General features: G+C 37.1%; 1 protein-coding gene across 4 annotated transcripts in view; it reads right to left on the bottom strand.

Annotated features, from left to right (window-relative positions):
- The window catches only part of col4a6 (collagen, type IV, alpha 6), a 133,564-nt gene that overhangs the window by 22,114 nt on the left and 95,094 nt on the right, over nucleotides 1–16,356 (bottom strand). For 2 of the 4 annotated variants that reach the window (XM_067580944.1, XM_067580947.1), the window contains exons 9-22: nucleotides 14,924–14,959; nucleotides 14,692–14,754; nucleotides 14,078–14,113; nucleotides 13,907–13,948; nucleotides 7,365–7,457; nucleotides 6,047–6,100; nucleotides 5,808–5,870; nucleotides 5,565–5,609; nucleotides 5,195–5,248; nucleotides 3,790–3,859; nucleotides 3,562–3,672; nucleotides 3,222–3,368; nucleotides 2,738–2,788; nucleotides 983–1,078 (exon numbers count right to left, since the gene is read on the bottom strand). In XM_067580944.1, coding sequence (XP_067437045.1) covers nucleotides 983–1,078; nucleotides 2,738–2,788; nucleotides 3,222–3,368; nucleotides 3,562–3,672; nucleotides 3,790–3,859; nucleotides 5,195–5,248; nucleotides 5,565–5,609; nucleotides 5,808–5,870; nucleotides 6,047–6,100; nucleotides 7,365–7,457; nucleotides 13,907–13,948; nucleotides 14,078–14,113; nucleotides 14,692–14,754; nucleotides 14,924–14,959 — 961 coding nt within the window. Of the gene's footprint in view, nucleotides 1–982; nucleotides 1,079–2,737; nucleotides 2,789–3,221; nucleotides 3,369–3,561; nucleotides 3,673–3,789; nucleotides 3,860–5,194; nucleotides 5,249–5,564; nucleotides 5,610–5,807; nucleotides 5,871–6,046; nucleotides 6,101–7,364; nucleotides 7,458–8,867; nucleotides 8,958–13,906; nucleotides 13,949–14,077; nucleotides 14,114–14,691; nucleotides 14,755–14,923; nucleotides 14,960–16,356 lie in introns of all 4 variants that reach the window. The other 2 variants (XM_067580945.1, XM_067580948.1) reach the window with 2 other exon arrangements.

Raw genomic sequence — 16,356 nt, 5'->3', positions numbered from 1 at the left:
CTTTATACCAAAAGCTTGTTAAAAGTCTCTAAATTTGACACTTTTTTTGGGCAACTTTGCATTTGTTTTTTACAATGTTGACACAGTATGTCGCAATTGACTCACATATAAATGTAAACAGAGGGGAAAAATGAAAAAAAAGTCTATTTAAAAAAAAAAGAAGGAAAAATCCAAGTTAATAAAAAAAATTGCATTGAGGTGTTGTGTCTGGGGGGGATTGTTATAAAAATTAGAATTATGCTGTGATAAGATGTCTTAAAACCTTACTACTGTGTGTGTTCTTGTTTTTACATGTCATGATGAATGTTCCTGTTATGCTCTGCAAAGTTGTAGAAACAGCAAACGCAGCAGCTAAGATTAACAACGGGAGGCCAGTACATATGTTAGAGGAAGTCAGGAGCGAATAAAGGTCAGAGACAGGTCAGAAGGGAGTCATCTTGATCAAAGGATCTACAGCTGGCCACCACGTCATCTGTGGAATATGTCTGTAAACATTAGGAGGAAGCTGAGACGCTCATTTGTAAGGTTATAAACCAACTGTGAATGCTCCAAGACGAGCCTTTTTCTCTGTAACCCTGTTTATGTGTTGCACTGTGAAACGCTCCTTCTTGCACAAGAAAATAAAGTCAACTTAAACTTCGATACTTCAGATCCAGTCTCCATTATTTAAAGGTCATTAGGAAGAAATTCTTTTAACAGGGGACACTCATGACCGCAACATTTCTAAATGTGTGGCTGCAGCCACGGCAGGAAAATGGATGTGATTTTTAAAGTGATAGAACATTTTTATGATATCAACCATTGTGAGAATGCAACAGAGCGCAACGTGAGGAATTTAAGTTTTCAAGCAGCAATCATTGTTCCGAAAAAAAAAACAAAAACATGATTGAAACATCTGGAACTGTATTTTGGACTCTGAAGAAAGATCTTTTATTTTCTTTTAATCATAATTCAGACTGTATGTATGAGTATTTATGTGTACCTCTGGCCCCTGTGAGTCCTCTGTCACCCTGAGGTCCTCTGGAACCAGGCGACCCAGGCTGTCCAGGGTAACTAGTTCCTGTCCCTGTCGGACCACCTGTAAAGACACACATGAAATCAATTAGAGTTCAAAAAATTAAATTTGACAAATTAGAGTAAGTAGTCATTAGGAACAAAATATTATTCTGTGACTTTTTAGATTTCACACTGTTTGATCTTGAGCTGAATTGCACTGACCGATTGTGGACATAATGTGGTCCACAACCAGAATAGAAACAAAATAAAAAATTGATTCCTGTTGTGCCCCTCTCTTGGAGGAATTCATTTTCTTATGTGCTTTTTCAGTAACCCAAATATTTAACCAGCACAGTGCAAGTGCAACTTGGTGTCACAGTGTGAAATCAGGGTTAGTTTGCTCTGTTTGGTTCATCAGATTTGATAGAAGATTTGAGCTGCTGCTGCAAGATGACAGATGCTTATCTTTTTTAAAAAAAAAGCATTAAATTGGTTATATCTTATTGAAATATAAACAGCATTGTACTAGTTAGCATGAACCAATTCGGTGATTTTACATTGACTGTAGTGGCTAAGAGATACTTGCCACATAAGCAGCATGTATAGTGTGTTGCAGTTTGGCACCAACACAACATAAAAATACAAGGAAAGACATTCATTTAATGTGTCATATGTAGACATTTATTTGGTTTCTGTTATGTAATTATAGAAAACAGGGAAAATTAGATATTTCCTGCGTATGATGCAAGTACATGTTCATGATGAACTGAAAGAAAAAGATTTTGTGGGACTATATTAGACTTCCTGTCACGTTATGTCTCCATTTTTCTTGCAACAATCATAAAGTCTTCCTTTGCTTGATGTGTTTGTGTCAAAAAAGAAGAAAAATCCCGCTTGTAAAGGCTGCTGCCATGCAATAATGTCCATGTAAAATCAGTGAATTACGCTCACAGGCGACACCTTGTGGCCAAAGATGAGAAAAGCAGCTTGGAGCAGAGAGGAAGCTTACAGCTGCGTTCTTCTCAGCTATACTTACCACCGCACCCTGCACAGAGTACAGCGTAAAGAAGAGCGTTTTGGCAGTTAAGATACTGCTTGCTGAAAGTTGAGTTTGTTGTTTTGATTTTCGCTTTGGCAGGCTGAATATTGCCATGGCAACCATAGCAATATGGCTGCCTTTAGGGCAGTGGTTCCCAACCTTTTTGCCCTGTAACCCCTTAAAATAAAGCAACGTCTACCTGGGACCCCTCGTCACATGTTGCATTGTCTACCACTTAAATTACCAATTATTGTCTTGAGTCAGTGGTTAACTGTTTTGTCCATAAAATGTCAGAAAATAATTAAATATATCCGTTAATGTTCCCCACAGGCCAAGGTTACATTTTCAAATGTCTAGTTTTGTCTGACTAACAGCCCAAAACTAAAAGATTTTCAGTTTATCATCAATTTTGATAAAGAAAAGCAATAAATCATCACATCTGAGAAGCTGAAACCAGCCTATTTTTTTTTTACATTTTTGCTTAAAAAATGACTAAAACAATTATTCACTTATCAAAATAGTTGCTGATTAATCTTCTGTCTAGAAGAAAATCTTCAGCTCTAGAAAGATGACTTATTTTGTTTAATTTGAATAACTTTTAGAGGCTTGAGGAGTTAAAATAAAGAAATCCAGCGACCCCTTGTGGGGGTCCTGACCCCCAGGTTGGGAACCACTGCTTTAGGATACCTGCATTTTACTGGCCTTTAGGCCCGATGGACCCATCAGGATAGATGACGCAGGGTTCGGACAATCCTTGGAGGACAGTAAAAATCCATTTTTATATTGACAGATCTTTTATGCGAACTGCAGCTCTGTGCCAGACTGATTAAGATACTGTATCCTTATCTAGAAATTTCTGATTTTTGCATAATTTTATTCATAAAAATAAGAACAAACTTTGTCATTTTTAGCTTGTTTCATACAGTAAATCCATCTCAAAGTCCTGAAAACATAAACCACAGTTTAAATTAAAAACATGTTTAAAAAAAGACAAGAACAGAAGTTTAAAATAGTAATTATAATGATCATTTTTTTTACATACATAGCTATAATGCAGTCGCCCTTTATGGATTTTTAACTTCTCATCTCATCTCCCAAATTAGCCACGTCAATCGTTATCACAACCCCCCCTCCCTATGGTGGAAGGACCAGAGACCTTTTTTAGTCAGATTCTGCATCAACATACCAAAAGGGCCAGGAGGTCCACGAGGGCCGGGGGATCCAGGGAGTCCTGGGGAGCCTGGGATTCCTTCGGAGCCATAGCCAGGTATGCCAGGGTTACCTTTCTCTCCCTTTGGGCCTGGGGTCCCTGGAAAACCTTGAGAGCCGGCACCTACACATGTGGCATTAGGAGAGAGAAGAAGATTGATCGATAGAGAAGTTGATTAAATTGATATGTTACTGTAAAAATAAACTCATTTCATTGCTTTGGACTTTTATTAGTGCAGTTTATATATGATTTGTGGATCCCTAAATGAAAAAAATAAATTTCAAACAGTTGCAACAACTTTGTGACATCGCATTACCTGAATTATAACCACCAATTCCTGGTCGACCTGGTGGTCCTTGGAACCCTTGAGCTCCTTGGTCACCGGGAGCACCAGGCAGACCATTCAGACCTGGGTCACCTGGTGATCCTACAGCCAATCAGAGAAAGGGTGGTCAACACAGGAACATATTGAATAATGACTCACAATCGACTTGTGATTAAGTCATAAAATTATTAGTTTGAATTGTGTGTGTTTGTGTCTCACCTTGAACAGAAGTGCCCAGACCAGTAACGTAAGCAGGAGGTCCTGGGACTCCGGGGTCTCCCTGCTCTCCCTAATAGACACGCACAGTTCAGGACAAAATATCACAGCAAAGAGATATAAACTATTTAGATTTAACTAAATCCCATGTGATAAAATTATGCTAACTGAAAGTAATCCAGTTTTACTTATTTGTTGTTTTGACAGTTTGTTAATATGCGTACTGATCTACCCTAAAGGAATATACTTCAACATTTTGGGAAATGACGCTATGTTTATTTGTTTTCTTGCCTTGCGTTAAATGAGAGTATTGACAACTCTCTCATGTTTTTATGGTAAATATGAAACTACAGCCAGCAGAAAGTTAGCTTAGCCTAAAGCTTAGCATAAAGACTGGTAACAGGGGGAAACAGCTAGTCTGGCTCTGTACACACTAGGTAACAAAATCCACCTACCAACACCTCTAAAGCTCACTAATAACTTAGCACTTACTTAGCATTTTGTTCATTTAATCACAACAAAAACTGAAGAGTAAAAACAACATGTTGTAGTTTTATGGAACCGGTTATCATTTTGTTACTGATAAGCTAAGTTAAGATAATTAGGTAGCTGCTGTCTGTAGATTGATCCTCTCATTTATATCTCTTGGCAAGAAAACATATTTCTCACAATGTCAGACTTTTCCTTTAGACCTATTTGCACCTCAGAAGCATGAAATTGAGTCATTACCAGTTCACAGCATCATTCTACATAACACAAATATCTTGTATAACAGTAAAGTGAAATTTTCTTCATTTTCTTCCCTGAAGAAAACAAACTTTGGTAAAATTAATTCAAGAAACACTGGCACCATCTGCTTGTGGAACAAGGGGATGGCAAGAAAACACATAAACTATAAACCATACCTTAACCATACTACTGTACATATAAGCAGGTTTGTAGTATGAATGAAGTGTGTTCATCCTCGAACAATGACAAACTAAAGTGTACTAACAGTCAGTTTACAAGCTAAAAAAGTTTGAGTGTGCTAGTGATTGACACTATTGTCCCACAATGCAATGCACAAAGTTTAATGGAGGAAAACATGGAAAACATAAAACTAATGAAACACCTCAAACAAAAAGAAAATAAACAAGAAAAATACATTTTGTTGAACAGACCTTTCTTTCTTTTGTTATATTTAATTGGCAGTGACAGTCAATTCAAAGTTTGACTGACACCTGATGCCAAAAGTATTGTATCAGTATAAAAGTGTTAGTATAAAACTATTAGGTATGTTGATTACTTGTATACTAACTGCAATATATACATACTGTTAAGATTAGTACTATATAGTGCATACTACAGTACAGAAAACTCTACAATGACAGGCCGCCTACGCAACCACATACAAACACTGTCCTTTTACCTTGGCTCCAGGGTATCCTTGTTGCCCGGAGTAACCTGAATCACCTCTGTATCCCTGTGGTGTCAGAATAAATGTTTGAATTACTCTGCATTTACTATACAAATGACGAGGCTGTTGATAACGCACTATGTGTGCCAATTTAGGAAAATAATGGATGAGGTAAAGCCGGAGGAAAGCTTTCTGCGTCATGGCCTTCTTCCTCATCCATTATTTCATAGATCGCCATTGATAAAAAGTGTGCAAAACAAAATTATCATCATATTCTTAAAATAGTTTTTTTAAAAATAGAATATATACAAGAGGTGGCAAACTGGTCTGCACCTCTCCGTGAGTGTGTTTGCAAGGTTAGAGAAGGTATTGAAAAGCTTACCTGTTGTCCTGGTGCGCCAGGAGGTCCGTTAAAACCTGGAGAGCCCTGTTTGGTGAAATTACAGAACACATCCACCACAGAGGAAGAGAAAAAGATCAGAGATGACCATAAAGGAAGACAGGAAACCATACTTATTAGTGTACTGTGTATCACAACAGACGAAGAACAAAAACAAATACTCCTGAATACAAGACAATAGAAAATGTAATTGTATTCATGACTAAAAAAGCCATTAGCTCGTACTCTTGCTCCTGGGTATCCAGGAATGCCCTTCTCTCCATATTCACCGGGATAGCCAAAAGGTCCCTGAAATCAAGAAAAACATGTTATTAACATTATCTTAAACCAGATTTTCTCTCATTGATGTTTCAACAAAGTTTCTGTTTGCTATGGAACTTTCACAAAAAACCATCCGTATTTCTAGCTGCTTGTAAAAACTTACTGAAAACTGATGGTTCTGGAAAACAAACAAAAACACTTACAGGTGGGCCGGGATTGCCAGGGTACCCAGGGATTCCCTTACGTCCAGGTTCACCCTTTTAAAGAGAGACAGAGAGAGAGAGTGGGAGAGAGACAACAAAGGTGAATTTGTGAAGGCGTCAATTAATGTTCTTACATTATCTCACGTGCTCTTTAAATGTGAACTTACCTTTATAAGTCCACGCAAATAATAAAAGAAAGAGGAAAACAACAAAAAATGCCCAGCTGATATAGGACTTAATTGTTTTAAACTGGCCTAGAGGATGAGGGGAATAAAATGTGGCTCATGGCGACGATGAAATGGATTCTGGGATAAGTGGACAGGCTCTGTCCCCACCTAGCCCCTGAGAGGATGCACTGTGCTGGGCTTGAAACGCTGAGGAATCCAGGTTGGATGATCCAGATTATTCTTGTCTCGATGGTTAGCAACAAGAGGATCGAGTGCTGCTTCTAATATTCACTCTGCCAAATCATACAGTATTAACTTCAACTGTATCCACTTCTTTTTAAAGGGAACCTGATCTTTGCCACTGGATTTTAGTTTATATCTCTGCAAAGTGTACAGAGAGGCACCTTGCAGAAACCTGAAAACTTGACCTTGAGATAAGTAATAGATCACAGTGAATGTCACCACCTTTATGTTTTTGTTTTTTGTCAAAGTTACAATTAAATCAATTATCTATTCCATGAAATCCTACTCACAAGACAATCATTAAAGATGGCGTTAAAAGGATTCAACAAATGACAATTTGGTTGTTTCTCGGATTAAAAAGTCTTGCTCTTTTGCAGAAAACACTCAAATGTTGGATATTTAAGTGTCAATAAATGTACTAAAGAAAGAATTTTCTGAAACAGTTACCGATGGCAACTGTTTGCTATTAAACACCAAGTTTTACAAAAAGTTTTAATAAGTTTTAATGTTCACCGTGATGGATTATCTGTTGCCAGTACAGTAAATTTCGAGTCCCTGCTGGTTGACTTTCATATTGTTCTGTCTGGAGGGTAGAAAATCATTAGCATCCATAAGAATAATTCACTAGTGATGCAAAGAAGCCAGAATTTATAGTTAATAATGTGTTAGGTGCATTTACAAATTTGCATAGTGGACACTTAATTTGCCATATTGTATAACATATTGTTGTACGATATCTAAAAATTGACCCTAGCAGACATAAATATAGGCCTATATAGCATTTTCATTACCAAGAGAAGTTTATAAAGGACAGGTAGGGCGTTCAAGGACACACGATGCTCTCTGACAGCATACGTTATCCTGCCTGGCATTAGAAACTATGAGAGAAGTTTCGTTTTCCAACAAACCTGGAATCCTTTGTCTCCTTTGGGAAAACCCACAAACTCCACAACTCCATTGATCATTGGCTGGCCGGGGTCACCGGGCAAGCCCACGTCGCCCTGGATGCCGTAACCAAGGAAGAGAGAGTTTACTACGAGGCGCCGGGGAGGAGGCAGAGCGAGGAGGGAGGACGAGGGGTTTCGAGGAGGAAGGGGAAAGGCGGTGGGAAGTGCGGCAGAGCTTTGGGGCGTTTGGGGGACTGTTGACTGAAGGATGGGCTCCGTGTGACAGTGGATGAGGCCTCTGGAGGGGTTGTTGTGCACAGAGTGAGGGGAGGAGTGAGGAGCTTTTGGGGTGTTAATGAGAGGCTGGTCTTTGAAATCAGTATAAAGTATAATGCTAGATGTGAAAGGTGGCAGATTGGAGTTTTAGTTACCACAAATTTCTCATAGACTGATGGTCTCTGGAGGCAGAAATTACCTCATTGGTTGATCCAAAGGTCTAGTTTTAGCAGAGTAACAACTGATCAAACTTAACATTGTACAAGCTTCAGTATAATGTCAAATAATGGAGGATTAAGCCACTTAAATCCTCATGTTCCCAATATTTCTCTTAAAAATGTACTTGTAGTTTAAAAGTTATATAAACTTTTCAAAAATGTGCATTTGCTTGTCTCAGTGTGTCATCAAAGGATACGTTCACAACCTTTCAAGTCTGTCTTAAAACAGTAAGATGCCCCTATGAACATTGAAACAGGTTTTCCTTGTTGTAATCGTTCCTCCTGTTCATACTGACCATTAGAGGATCCCTTCATAATGCGCTTACAGAATCCACAGTCATTGTTTTGAGCAAAAATGTATTTGCTTCAGCCGTCTGAGTTAGTCAAATGAAGTGGATATCTGTCACATCTACAGTCTTTTTTAGCATCAAATTCCCTCTTTGTGTTCATTTATGACAAGAAAAACATGTGTCAGTGTTCATTTGGGCACCCAACTGTTGTTTTAAGACATACTTGAAAAATTGTGAACCCGTCCTTTAAAGCTAAGATATATCATACTTGAAAGTAAAATCCAATTTCCAACAGCATGACTGCATCATTACATCAATAAGGAAATTCTGTGGGCAGTTCAGTGGAGCAGAAAACATTAGCTCAACAGTTTAGTTTAATTTCTGCCTCCAGAACAACTCTGTCTTTAGCAATTGTTGTATAACAAACTCCAACCTGCCATGAAAAAGACGTACTGATGCTCCCTTGGTGGATTTTAAAGTCCAGACCAACCTCTCCTCCTTCGACTCCTCCCTTTCTACACCAGCATGTCCTCCCCTCCATGGCCGTAAAGTTTGCTGCAATCATTGCTCCTCTTCCTCTTTTAACCTTTTGTTTCTAAAGTCTACTGCCTGCTGTGTGGATTTAGGGATATCATTTTTGTAATCAAACCCCACCACATCCACATGTGGTATGTTTGCGAGTGTGTGTGTGTCGTGGAAGCGCTACAACCTCAGCTCCTTCCCTTCTCTTGCTGTGTTACCTTATCTCCTTTGTAGATAGTGAGAGTTTGTTCGCTTCTTAGCGACCCGTCGCCGGGAGTACCACTGGGTCCGGGAAGACCCACGTCGCCCTGGAGTCCGAAATACACACAACATACCGTTAGCCAATCAGGAGAGGCGGAGGAGAGGAATGAGGTTGTGATGGAGGAGGAAAAGATGAGAGTGATGAAAAGAAGAGGAAGGGGCAGAGATGACAAGGGAGCAGCAAAAGATGAAAAATGAAGAAATAAAAAAATGTGAAGCAGAGAGATAGATAGATAGATAACCAAAAGTATGTGGACACTTGCACATTACAGCCATATGTGATTTTTAAACATCTTATTCCAAAACCATGGGTATTAATCTGCTACTAAAACAGCCTCCAAAGGCTTTCCACAAGGTTTTGGAACCTGACCGCAGGTCCCGTCTGAACTATTGGGACTCCTTCACCTGCCGCAGAACAAAAGTCCTTGGATTGCCTACAAGTGGTCCAAAAATGCTGCTGCAAAACCTTTGACTAAGTCTTCTGAAAGTGTCTTCATTCTTTACATTGACTTCAGAATCAAATTCAATATTTTTGAGAGCACTTCTAGAGTTCTACCTCCGAGTCTCTGATCAGTGTTTCTGCCTCCCTCTACGCTCCAAACTATAGTAGTTTGTGCTCTTGAGGTTGCGGCTGCTAAAACTTAAGATTTAAGACCTGTGGACACATTTAACTGAAACTTTTGTTTAGTTTTGATTTCTTTTTACTCCTCTTATGTCTGTTGCTTTATTTTAAATTGTGAGGCACTTTGTGACATCAGCTTATGAAAGTTGCTATATAAAAAAACCTGCTTAACATCATCTAAAACACCGATATATGAGACATCCTTTCCTACCCAATAGGCGTACAGTCTCAATCAGTGTGCAGACCACACACATCATATAAGTCCAAAAAAATTGTAAAAGGTAAGCAACAACAAGCAATACCTGGAATGCTGTAAAATGCTTCGTTCTGAAAAACATTTCTCTGTATTGAATTTAGAAAAAGCACAACTTTTGATCCCTAATTGCCTCTTTACCAGGTTTGGGTCGTTGAATAAGTAGTCCCTCCAGTGGGTCTGGCTACAACCACAGACGCAGTGCACATCTCCAGTCCAGACTCAATAAAATATGTATAGTGCCATGGAAACCAACACTGGATAAATAATTTATCGCAAAAACAATATAGTGAAGACATTATCAAGAAATACAGTCAAAGAATTATAATAATCATAAAGATATAAACACAATTACCGAAAAAAAAACCAATCAGAAGTAAATACAATAGCAACAAAAGTTGTGATAAATCATGTACACAATGTTGGTTTGCATGATACAACAGCTCCAGACCAAGAGGGGTGTCCCCATACTTTTGGCCATATAGTGTAGACAGATAGATTGATAGATGTGAGATGCTGTTGAAAGCTCCAGGAAAAAAAAAAAGCCTTATTAGTAGACCTTAAATTAACAGTTTTCAAGGTTCACGCTTAAAAGGAGAAGCGATACAGAAAATAAAATTCAAAAAAGAGAATAAAAAAATGGAGGGAAGAGCAGTAAATGCATGTGTGGAGGAACAAAATGAGGAAAGATGAGGAGACTCAAGGAGGAGAGGGAGAGAGAGAGAAAGATAGAAGGAGAGAAGAAGAGAAGAGAGAGCGCAGAGATACTTTATCTTGAGTTTCTAATCATTTAAAAAAAAAATTTAGAGCCCCTCTTTTCACGGGGCTAAAACAGAACTATTTTAATTTCATCCTACAAAAATGTATTTCAACAGGCTAAAAAGTAAATCCAGCTGTTCCCACATTCAGCGCAACCCTGAATCTGTCTAAACGTTCAGTGTTTGAGGGTTTGGTTGAGCATAACATGCATGCAGTTGTGTGTGAGGAAGATGACTGTTAGTACTCGTGTGTGATTGTTCAATTAAAATGGGTGGATGGATGGAGGGGTGAGGAGTCGAAGAGCAGGCTAATGAACTACAAATCCCAGAGTTCACCACCAGATGCCCAAATGTGTTCAAGGAGGGGGGGAGGAATTAGAGCAACACAGGAAGTAGGAGCAAGTGATTCCAGCACCCAGTCACAGCCCACAGATTGTCCTTCAAAAAAAAAAAACAGCTCAGAAATTTGAACACGGTTGAAGTTTTAATAACTATTTTTTCTTATTTTTCACATTTTTTTTGGTTTAAATTTTGGAGTTTTCATATTTAATAACATCAAATACTGCACAGTCAAGCCAAGATCTTACATGGCCTAACCAAAATCGGATGAGTTTCACTTGAAAATTGTTACTTTTGAGACAATTTGACGGGAAAAAAAAGGAACTTCACCGTGTAAAATCTCTGAACTGTCATTCAACAGTAAGGGAAACAAGCGTGTAATGCCACTGATCAACTCACAAACCATATTTAAAGCACACTATAAAATTTGAATCTGAGTGGGAAACAGTAGAAATGGCAAGAATTTGGATTGGGATTTAAATATGATTTGAAATGACACATAAAGTCAGAATCTGATGGGGAAATGTCTGCACATTTCAGCGAGTTTGAGACTTGTCTCAGTGGCAGCACAGATCATTTGAAAAGAACAAACCAGACTGAATCAAGTAGAGGTTCATGTGATCTTTTTATCATACAGGAAATGGATGCAACACACAGTTCAGTGTCAATCTGGGGATGGAGAGAGGAGGAGGAGGAGGAGGAGGAGGATGGAGGGATGCAGGGATGGGTGGGGTTATAAGGAAGGAGGGGGAGGAAGGGGTAAATTAATGTGTTGGACGGAAGAAGTGCGGGTTGTCAAACCACCACCGAGAATATAACATGCACAGCATTATGTCCAACCAATCCATTTATTACAAACAAACACATTCAAGCAGGCATGCAAACACACAGGAATGCATACATATCCACACGCATGCACACACATACACACTTTGGAGCCAGCTAGAGCACTCTAAGCCTGCTTTTTTTCATGAGCTAGTCTGTAGCTGATGTTTATGGAGATGACATGAGAGAAAGCGTAAAATCCACAATGTTTAACTCAAAAAGTTCAACGAATTTGATGCAAAGAGTCACAGAAAAATAAAAAGTTTGGACACTCTTAGAGAGCAAGGAGAAAAGGTACAGTATATTAAAATCTAATGGTTTAATGACCTCACATTGTCAATATACTTACAGTTTAATGTCTATAGAGTAGCAGGTATTCAGATTTAATGACATGTGAAGTCAAAACAAAAGGTCGGCATTTCAAACCCAATTAAATAAAGGTTATATTAAAGCTTTTCTCCTTGCTCTGCCTATTAGAGTGCCTGAAGAGTGTTTTATTTTCTGTGATCAGTTTTTTTCAACTTCAAGGGAACCTTAATTGATTATCTGATTGAGCATTAGGTCTATACATAAGGTCAATGGGGCAGAAACTTTGTGTTTTGTGCATTCAATGCAGAAATATGTCTGGAACTTGTTAGCCAAGCGTAGCTTAGCACAAAGACTGTAAGAAGGCAAAAGTAGCTAGCTAAATAGAAAGTTAAAACATCTTCCAACAAGCCCAAAACTGTCTAAAAAGCTAGGTTTTAAAGTAGAAATAAGGCATTCTTTGTGTGTGTGTTTTGTTCTTGATATTTTTTTCATTTATAAAAGAGCTAGACTACCTCCTTAATGTGTTTACATTATGTCTAGAACTTGTTAGCTTAGTGCACTGTGTTAGCACAATAACTATGAGAATACAAACATTTCTAGCTAGCTAATTAGCTTAATAGCAAGCTAAAAACATCTTCCAACAAACCCAAACCTGTTTTAAAGTAAAAATAAGGCATTGTGTGCGTGTATGTTTTGTTCTTTCTAATTTTTTCATTTATGAAGGAGCAAGACTACCTCATTCCTGCTTCCTGTCTTTGTGCTAAGCTAGCTAGTATCTAACATCCTGAATGCACACCTAGACAGGCCAATGTATAACTGATATTGATTATTGGACTTTGGCCAAGATAGTAAACAAGTTTACTTCCCCAAAATGCCTGAACTTTTCATTTACGCACAGTGTTGTGGATTTTACGCTCACTCTGGTGTTTAAATCACTCTCAAACTAGCACCTGAGATGATGTTATGGAGATAAAGTATCCTGAGTCTCACTCACAGTGGATTTACAGATTATGTGAATGTTTCTTTTCATCTGTCATTTTCAATAACTTTGCTTACATACTGTTCATATTCTGACTTTTGACAGTATGAATGGTCATTTTTGATCCGGCTTAAGTATTCCTTTATAATTAGATAATAATATACAATAAGATATATATAAGATATCTTGTCAGTCATTAATAAATGGGTGATTTTCTTTAGGTTTGACACTATTCATTTATAGAGAAAATACATTCACAATCACACTATATTATGATGTCATGTTATCCAAAACAAGAGAACATAATTATTTTTATTAATTTATTGTGGATACAACAACATTTGAATGGTAGGTTTCATTATAACCATTAAAACCATGATCAGCTGCACTAAAGTGAATCATTTTGAAATATTTACTTTTTTTTTAATTCCAGGACCTCTTTAGGAAAATGTCATAAAATGTCAGACTTAAAGAATGTAATTTAAGGTGTTATTATTGCTTTCAAATGTCAAAATGGGTCAAATTTGACCTGAACAGTATGTAAGGGTTAAATGCGTGTGGCTGACACAAACTGTCCAAATAACTTTGGTTTGTATTATAGTTATAGTGTCTAGACATTTTTATGTGCAAGCTATTTTTCTTCCCTGGTTATATTATCATGATGTGTGACAAGCTGAACTGTGTAACTGTTCTTTCTTCTCTTGTTTATAGTGTAATTGATGGATAACTAAATAATTAAAAAAAAAAAACCTAAAACTAAACAAGAGAAAAGAACAACTTTCGTTTAATTTTTCACAAACCTGCACTCACTATCAGTATTAACAGACCTTATATGTGTGGAGATGTGCGTGTATTAATCTCTACAGACACATAAATTAGTCTCTATGACTTCTTCAGTTAGCGATGCGTACCTTGTCTCCTCTCTCGCCTTGATATCCGTCACTACGGCTCCCCTAAAAACAACAAGGGTTAACAAAAACGCACGTGGAGGAACAAGAGCAAAAATGTTTAAATGATAAAACTGAGGCAACACTTCTGTACATCCTCCATTTATTGCCTTTATATAATATCATTTTACTTACCATTGGCCCTGGGGGACCGGGAGGACCAGGTGGGCCCTACACACAGACAATAGAGCTCAGTTTCAGATATAAAGCAACAAAATCAGATATAAGATTGAAAAATACATTAAAAGGAAATAATTAAATAATAATTAGATGGATAGACAGATTAGTATTTTGTTGTACATGTCAAAAAGTACTTTCTAATCATCTAAGAAACACAAAACTGCATACGCACCCTTTAACTTGCAATAAAAACAATATTTGTTGATTATTCTTTATATTCCTTATATATATGAATTATATAGATTTTAATAATGCAATGTGGCATAACACAAAATGTGACATAAAAGCTAAATTTATGTTGAAATACTATTATTCTACCAACACTTAAAAGCCTTAATGGGTAAATTAACACTAGTTTATGCAATAATAGAACATTTGGCACATATTTAACAGGTTTGGTACATTTTCAACTAATTTACTGTAAAACTTTGCCGAAGTAATCTTGCAGTTATTACATTATCAGTTGCAACAAGCCACCTTCAGAAATGTAACAAATTACAGAAAATTTAATGTATTAAAACATAAAAATATAACTGGTAATATAACAGATATGGTTTTTTTTTACATACAGCGAATCCTTCAGGGCCTCTTGGACCAGGCAAACCAACTGGACCATCAGGACCTCTGATACCCTGCAGGGACACAACACAACCAGGTCAGAACAGATTTACAAATTTATATATCATTATTTTAACATACGTGTTTTACTAACACTTAGTGGTAAACTAAGAAATAAAATCACAAGTTCAATATATTTTGCATGTTATCTATAAGAAACAGTTAAGTGAAATATAATCTTACAGGCTCTCCGTCCAGTCCTCGGAGACCAGGTAAACTCTGAAAGAGAAAATTTGAAAAAAAGATTTGCTACAAAGGACTTAAACAAATACCTCTAACGAGGTTCCACAATTCTCTACATTTCTTTTTTTAATAAAAGAAAACTTTATTTTCATGTATATTTTGAATCAGGATCTGCCTCAATATACAGACAATCATGCTGAAGGAGAAAACCTAGATTGTGTTTTAGAATATTTAGGCTTTGTATGAGATTTATGCCAAGTTTCATGTGAGCCTGACTCACCACTGACTTATGAGAATTAAATTTTTTCATGTAACAGTGGCACCACCTGCTGGCCACTTGCTCTCAAAGTTTGCAGGCTGACACAGAGCTGATACACATTGTCATCTTCTTGTAAAATTCAGTCACACACAAAATGAATTAGTAACAAATCTTACAGAAAACATATATTTTGAGGCCCATCTGAATATGTTCTGTACTTGATATGTTTGGAGATTGTCTGGCGTTTGAGTGGTGAAAAAGTGTTTTCTTAACACCCTCAAAAAGGCAAAATACATGCAGAAAAACCAGAGAAACAAAAGAATTTAACCTCTAATCTTCACGAGTTCTTGGAAACAAAGTTGACTGATTTCTGTTTATCTATCCACACCAAATCTAATACTTATTCCTTTCCTGATGGCTTAACTTTCCATCAAATTTAATTAATTCTGCTGACAGGTTTTTGAGCTATCCTGCTACTTAACAGACAATATCAGACTGAAAACGTTATTTCCCTGGAGGAGCTTAAATGAAAAACAAACTTATTTTTCATACAATTAGATGGATAACTGTAGTCATTTTCAAATACATAGAAAAGAGGCTAAAGATCAAAGCTACATTTAATCAAATCAAAGGTCAATTCAACCATAAAGCAAATGAAATGTAAAGTATATGTACACTATCCACCGTATAGTGTTAATCTGTCGTGTATGATGGTATATAATTTTGCAGATATGTGACTATGTATACACATATATGTTCACATTTATATTATTTTTCCTTATTTGAAAAAAGTGAAAAGAGTAGAAGTTGATGCAGAATATTTGTTGAAATTGGTATCAACCTCAAACGGACTCCTTTAAAAGCGATATCTGGTGGGGGGATGTAGAAGACGGGGCAGATGGGAGTGATGTAAAAAAGTAAGGTAAAAACAAGGAAGTGAAGAAGAAGAAGAAGAAGAAGAAGAAGAAGTGTAGAGAAGAAAAAGTGACTTGTAGGAACGGGAAGGAGTAAGAAAGAGGAACCTTTTTGGTTTTAAGGAAATCTTAATGCACTGAAGTTTTACTGACACTCATTACTTAAGATTAACATAATTTGATGCAATTTTTACCTCTCAAGTGCTGTAGTAGTGTTCACATAGCAGCAGAAACAAGATGTGTATGTGTGTGTTAATTTA

The sequence above is a fragment of the Thunnus thynnus genome, chromosome 22 (genome assembly GCF_963924715.1).
Source record: "Thunnus thynnus chromosome 22, fThuThy2.1, whole genome shotgun sequence".
Lineage (NCBI taxonomy): Eukaryota > Metazoa > Chordata > Actinopteri > Scombriformes > Scombridae > Thunnus > Thunnus thynnus.
The sequence above is the reverse complement of the archived record's forward strand: the minus strand, read 5'-3'. Positions and strand labels throughout refer to the sequence as shown.